The sequence below is a fragment of the Cherax quadricarinatus genome, chromosome 46 (assembly GCF_038502225.1).
Source record: "Cherax quadricarinatus isolate ZL_2023a chromosome 46, ASM3850222v1, whole genome shotgun sequence".
Taxonomy (NCBI): domain Eukaryota; kingdom Metazoa; phylum Arthropoda; class Malacostraca; order Decapoda; family Parastacidae; genus Cherax; species Cherax quadricarinatus.
The window spans coordinates 7,044,421-7,051,520 of record NC_091337.1 but is presented as its reverse complement, the minus strand read 5'-3'; the positions used below and the strand labels follow the sequence as shown (position 1 = coordinate 7,051,520).

At 42.0% G+C, this 7,100-nt stretch overlaps 1 protein-coding gene across 1 annotated transcript in view; it reads right to left on the bottom strand.

The window, feature by feature from the left end:
- The window catches only part of LOC128696733 (CD109 antigen), a 91,820-nt gene extending 85,180 nt beyond the window's left edge, over nucleotides 1-6,640 (bottom strand). Inside the window, exon 1 of the mRNA XM_070094400.1 lies at nucleotides 6,405-6,640. Within this exon, the coding sequence (XP_069950501.1) occupies nucleotides 6,405-6,640 (236 nt within the window). The remainder of the gene's footprint in view (nucleotides 1-6,404) is intronic.
- Nucleotides 6,641-7,100: the final 460 nt, after the last annotated feature.

Genomic DNA, 7,100 nt, shown 5'->3' with positions numbered 1-7,100 from the left:
GACAGGGACCCAGGATCAACATCATCAAGGCATCTACCTACTCTCCTGAAGACAGGGACCCAGGATCACCATCATCAAGACATCTACCTACTCTCCTGAAGGCAGGGACCCGCGATCACAGCATCAAGGCATCTACCTACTCTCCTGAAAGCAGCAACCCAGGATCACCGGCATCAAGGCATCTACCTACTCTCCTGAAAGCAGCAACCCAGGATCACCGGCATCAAGACATCTACCTACTCTCCTGAAAGCAGCAACCCAGGATCACCGGCATCAAGGCATCTACCTACTCTCCTGAAAGCAGCAACCCAGGATCACCGGCATCAAGGCATCTACCTACTCTCCTGAAAGCAGCAACCCAGGATCACCGGCATCAAGGCATCTACCTACTCTCCTGAAAGCAGCAACCCAGGATCACCGGCATCAAGGCATCTACCTACTCTCCTGAAGCTAGGGACCCAGGAAAGACGAGCTACATCACCGTCAAAGAACCCTCAACGACCATCCACTAAGATCGTATCTATTTTTGTTACATTTCGATTAAGTTTCGTGCTGCTGGAGACTGTATATGTTGCCTGAATTTGATAAAATAAACATTTACTGTTTTATGTTGACGTAACATGCCTTAAAGCGGCTAATGTCTTAAAATAGCTAGATATAACTGAAAATGGCTGGACATGGTTTGAAATACCTGGATTTTGCTTAAAGTAACTTGAGGAAGCTTAAAATAGCTGGAAGTAGCTTCACCAGTTGAGTATAGCTGGAAGTTATAATATTTAAGTTGAACATTATTTTTTGTTCCTAGTCTAAGGCATCAACAAAGGTTCTTCATGTTACTCTCAGGCATCGAAAAACGTCCTTCATGTTACTCACTGGCATTAACAAAAGCTCTGTCAAGATGCTCTGAGGCATCAACATACGCCCTCTCAACGTACACTGAGGCATCAACATGGGCCCCTCTCACTGTACTCTGAGGCATCAACATGGGCCCCTCTCACTGTACTCTGAGGCATCAACATGGTCCCTCTCACTGTAATTTGAGGCATCAACAAGGGCCCCTCTCACTGTACTCTTAGGCATCAACATACGCCCTCTCACTGTACTCTGAGGCATCAACATGGTCCTTCTCACGGTAATCTCAAGCGTTGATACTCAGGTTCAACATAGGAATGTTGCTGAATTATTAAAACATTAAGAAGCAGGGAATAACAAATGTGATATCCCCGTGGCTGTAACAGCTTCAATACTACCTGGAGGATGTTATGTTTACCTTTTTTGAGCTGTGCTCACACCGCTGCGAGTTTATTAAGGATTCTTTCTCCAGCGCTCACAGAATCTTTTTCTGATTTTATTTTTATAGGAAAATGGTAACAGACATGAGAGTGCAGTTTTCTACATGTGATAACTAAGCTAGTAGAGTTTTTACAATTTATGGTTGTTTAATGTATACAGGCTAATCTGGTGTAACCATTCCGAGTGTTTTAATGTTAGATAAAGTTATCTGAAAACATAATCCTTCACAAACTCCCATAAACATGTAATGATAAATTAGACACATGTGCAACTCTTGGGTATCTTTATTGAGGAAACGTTTCGCCACACAGTGGCTTCATCAGTCCATACAAAGGAGAATCTTGAAGAACAGGAGGAGAATGAGGTAATCAGTCCCTCAACCTTGAGTCATGTGGTCAGTCCATCAATCTTGAATAGAATACGGCATACGTGCTGAGAAGGAGCTTATAAACCGTTGGCAGGAGAGGTGCAGCAGTCATAGGTCTCCTGCCAACGGTTTATAAGCTCCTTCTCAGCACGTATGCCGTATTCTATTCAAGATTGATGGACTGACCACATGACTCAAGGTTGAGGGACTGATTACCTCATTCTCCTCCTGTTCTTCAAGATTCTCCTTTGTATGGACTGATGAAGCCACTGTGTGGCGAAACGTTTCCTCAATAAAGATACCCAAGAGTTGCACATGTGTCTAATTTATAAACATGTCGGTTCTCTGAACCATTCATCAATAAACATGTAATCTAAAGGCGTGATATCAAAAGAGCGTGGAAGGGAAATTGATGGAATCATCACACCCAATACATATGCCAGGGAACTTTGTTACAATAATTACGTAGTCGAATGCGGAGAACTGCATTTTCATATCTTTTACCACATTACGGTGCCCCGGGGCCTGGTGGCAAAAAGCTCTTGCTTCACACGGTGAGTGTCCGGGTTCGATTCCTGGCGAAGGGGTGGAAACATTGGACGTGTTTCCTTACACCGGTTGTCTATGTTCACCCATCATTAAAATGGGCACCTGGGAGTTAGTCGACTGGCGTGGGTCGCATCCTGGGACAAAACTGACCTAATTTGCCCAAAATGCTCTGCATAAGATGTCAGCTAGGCTTGTATACCTTGTACATGTACTTGTAGTAAATAAAGATATTATTATTATTATTATATTACTGTAAAAAAATAATTTAACGAAACCAAAGTAAATTATGTCAAAGCAGTTCTTCAATGTTTCTGCTGCTTGATGTAAGAAAACTCCAGTTATCTATCTCAACCTTCACGGCCACGAAACCTTTTGATGGACAGCCCAACCTGGGTATCTGAACAGATGTGCAACCCCTCTTCTTCTTTTTCATAGATTTAAAGTTTCTACTGAACTAAATATGATAATTCATATTTAATTCAGTGTATTTTGTAGTTATGTTATGCTTTGTATTATTAAGTACCATTCATATCGGATACAGGATGACGTGGAGCCATCTGTGATCCACAGTTTTTATTTGGTCACTTGATGTCTCGAATATCTGTTTACTGTGAGAACATGTTCCTAATGAATTTCTCATGGCGTGCTCCGCTGTCTCCATCAACTGGTACTGCGGGGCCAGTTGTTCTGGTTCCTACGGTAGTTTTTGTTCGACACAATGTCCTGGTTGCGGGTGGGGTTGAGGGTCCACTTGCTGGTCGCATTAGTTAACCCTGGATGATGGGGTCCTGCAAGGACCCCATCATCCAGGGATGGCTAGTGCTGTCCCTGGCACGGTGTGGACCTTCCTTTATGTGAACATGCTAGTAGTTTATTACTCGTCCTCTCTCGAAAAGGCCAGTCGCCAGCTGCAGGTGGCAGCTGACATGGTGGGGTGGGCTGGCACTGTAGGCTGCCGCATCTCCAATAGGAAAACGGTGCTCATGCACTAGACTTGTACAAGAATGGTATGCAATACCGACAAGATGAAATTGAGACACATGTGCAACATCTGGGTATCTTTATTGTAGACGTTTCGCCATCCAGTGGCTTTATCAATACAAATTCCAGGACATAACTTGAAGACAGGAGAACTATGTACAGAAGATGAGGTAATCAGTCCCTCAACCTAGCAGTAGGTGCGAAGAGCACCGTAGTCGTGGAGATTCTGTACATAGTTCACCTGTCTTCAAGTTATGTCCTGGAATTTGTATTGATAAAGCCACTGGATGGCGAAACGTCTACAATAAAGATACCCAGATGTTGCACATGTGTCTCAATTGCACTAGACTTGATCCTGGGTGTCGTAGCAGACTTTTACAACTCCCATCCCCCGCATTTCTCTCCTACCTTCCTTTCAAGGGAGATGCTCCCTGAAACAGGTGAAAGGCTCATGAGCCAAGTAATTCGTGTTCCCTCTTTATTCTCGGATCAAACATGACTTTTTGGGAATGGTCCTCACCCGGGATCTAACGTATCACCGTCTAAGAAACTGAAAGATAATATCCTGCAGATTATAAATATTTTAAATGTTTTTTTCTTTACTGGAGGTCAGAGCGCCAGACTCCTCAGTCTGGATGCCTCTCCGTATTGGTCCTTCTATGTTACGTATGCAGAATCTGCTCTATCACATGAGAATCTGACTGTAACGAGGCATTCTAGACTTTTCTAGCTTGAGAGCTTCTATGATAATCAAAGTTTTTCCCTGGTCCCACAACATAAAGATCGGGGTTTGTGGTACGTGTTTCCTGTTGTTTTCTCACTATGGACCTGATGGGCCGTCCGGTTCAGCGCTCGCCACTCTAGTTTCTTTCAAGCATAAATACGACCTAAACTTCTATCCGGGAAGTAGGTTTTACCTACCTCACTGAAAGGGCGAGTTTTGAAGTATTCATTGCTGAGGAGTTCGTATTGCGAACAGATACTAATAGAACTTTGTCTTCACTGCAGAACTACTTGTACTCCTGGTTCTCTCGTCCTGATCAATAGCCATAGTGGGTCCTGATTTACCGTTCACTATTGACTACCAGAGTTCACTGCTTGCCCTGTTTCAGTACGCCACTGTGTGGTTCGGAAAATTTACTGATTTACATGTTTCCACTTCAGGCGCATGAGCGAGTTCTCTTATGTTCAGGGTAATAAAAATGGCTGATAAAGAAACAAGTTGTAGTACTGGGTTCTCTCTGCTGCAGAATTTTGCCTCGATGGCTTTACTTATCCATAGTCATAGTGTTATAAAAGAAAAATGGTGGTCCCAGGAATGAACAGGGTTTATTTTTTTGTTTAATGACTGTGTGTTGCTTTTACTATCACGTAGGCTGACATCCAGGTACCTACTTACTGCTAGGTGAACAGGACGGCAGGTGTTGGGCATGTTTCCATACACCTATTGCCCTCTTCATCTAGCAGTAAGTAGGTGTGTTAGCCGACTGTTGTGTGTCGCATCTTGGGGGGGTGGTAGTATACTGTAGATAAGGTTGGGCTTTGAAATGAGCTGAGGTAGGATAACAGCTCTTAGCCTGTAAAACTGATTCGCAAAACGTACAACTAAGCGTATGGTTAACGTTTTGTACACGGAGGATGAAGCCACCAACATTTCTTGTACTGACTGGAACACACGACAGAAGAAGAAGAAGAAGAAGAAGAAGAAGAAGGAGAAGGAGAAGGAGGAGAAGGAGAAGGAGAAGGAGAAGAAGGAGAAGAAGAAGGAGAAGAAGGAGAAGAAGAAGGAGAAGAAGAAGGAGAAGAAGAAGGAGAAGAAGAAGGAGAAGAAGAAGGAGAAGAAGAAGGAGAAGAAGAAGGAGAAGAAGAAGAAGAAGAAGGAGAAGAAGAAGAAGAAGAAGGAGAAGAAGAAGGAGAAGAAGAAGGAGAAGAAGAAGGAGAAGAAGAAGAAGAAGAAGAAGGAGAAGAAGAAGGAGAAGAAGAAGAAGAAGAAGAAGGAGAAGAAGAAGAAGAAGAAGAAGGAGAAGAAGAAGAAGAAGAAGAAGAAGAAGAAGAAGAAGAAACAAAGACGATAACGTTTAGTTTTGCTGCAACTTTAGGTGAGATGAGAGTCGAGTGTTTCCTGGGTGTGTGAACTTTCAATGTGCTGAGTGCTGCGTATTCTTTCATGTCTAGCTCGCTGAAAACTTCACGATACCCCCCCCCCCCATCCCTCTCTCTCTCTCTCTCTCTCTCTTTCCACTTTTCTACTTTTATAGAAAATTGTCCGGTAAGTTAATTTATTAACCACTATCTCTATAAATGTGTATATATCAGCATTATTTAATTATTACACTCATAAATTTACATTCCTGTCAATGTTAGTTTTGGAATTACAGAATTATGCGAATATTTATTTTCGAAAAATTTTCAACTGGTTTTTCTTCCATAATTAATGTAATTTTTGGCATGAAAATATCACATATCTCGAACACCCCAATCATATTTTTACCTAGTTCAGATACTTTTAGAAATAGCTAAGTGTAGCCGAGATGCTGTTACTGCTGTGAAGTCCATATAATTTACAAATTATATAGTTACGGGGAGTTTGTCTTCCAAGAATTAAAAGGTCACTTGAAAATTCCTCCCTCCAACAAAGGTTACATATAGTTATGTATATATTTTTAGAAGGGTTAAGTAAATACACTTTTTTATATTACGTCCGTTTGTGCAAGGATTGGTTAGGCTGCTATGTTAGTTTTATGCAAAATAATAAATTTGCCTATCAAGAATGTGCGTAACAATATGTAATGATTTTTTTTTTTTTGGCAGGGGGGAGGAATCTTCAGGTGACCTGAAATATAAAACCATAGGAAATTCTGCAATAAAAGACACGCAAGATGACATTAGCAGTAGTAGCTCACTCTGTTAAGGGACCCGTGAAGGTGAAGGGGAAGGGAAAATAGGACTAGAGTAGCTGGGGAAGGTAAAGGTTAGAGACAAGAGCCGGGGCTAGACCCAGCAGCCAGGTAAAATGACACTTTGTAAGGTTATACATATTTTTTACGGCGTCGGCAGGTATGGCAAAGAAAAGCTTCAGAGTACCAGAACTCTACTAAGTGTGTCATCATATGACTAACTCCCTTTGAGATTGCTTTTCTTATTTCTTTCGAGTAACACAATACCTTCTCCCCCAAATATAATAGAAACCCAGGTGTGTGGGTCGAATACTCACGGTGTGGGCCGCTGCTGCAGTTGCCTCTCAGACAGAAAGCTGCCGATGACATTCTTCCATCTCTCACTATTCACCTTTGTCTCCTCTCCCGGCGTGAGGGCCTCACCCTGCTGTGTGTCTTGCCTCCACCCTCGTCTGCTGGAGGTGGTGGATTTGACTGTTTCTGTGTTTTGAGCCACGAGCCGGTGCACACTCAACATTAGCACCGCTAGAGTGAAGCTTCTTTGTGACAGCATGGCTGGCTGTCCACAACTAGTGACTCCCTCACTAACCGCTTCAAGCACACAATTAAAAATTATAATTAGGCTCTTCGTCTTTTGCTTCCCGTCCGAGCCTTTCAGTGTGTTTTCCTGCGTCCATCAAAATCTGGAGAAATAGAAAGTGTTAATATACTTTATGGAATATTATATATTTTTTATTATTTCTGTATTAAGATAATGGATACATGATTTCAGAGTTAGTGTCATGAAATGTAGGCTTGTTGAAAGAGGCGTATAATAACTAGGTTGTTATGATTTACAAGTCTTTTCGTTTTATTATTAAGATTTTTTGTTAGTTTAAAGCCTATTAAAGTTTTAATGACACTGAAGGAGGCACGGCAACAGTGTCTGATATATAAAGGTGAGGTCGTTGATCACTCATCTGTCTTCTTAAAACAAATTAATCATTCAAGTTTTGTTAAATTCGATTGCTTAC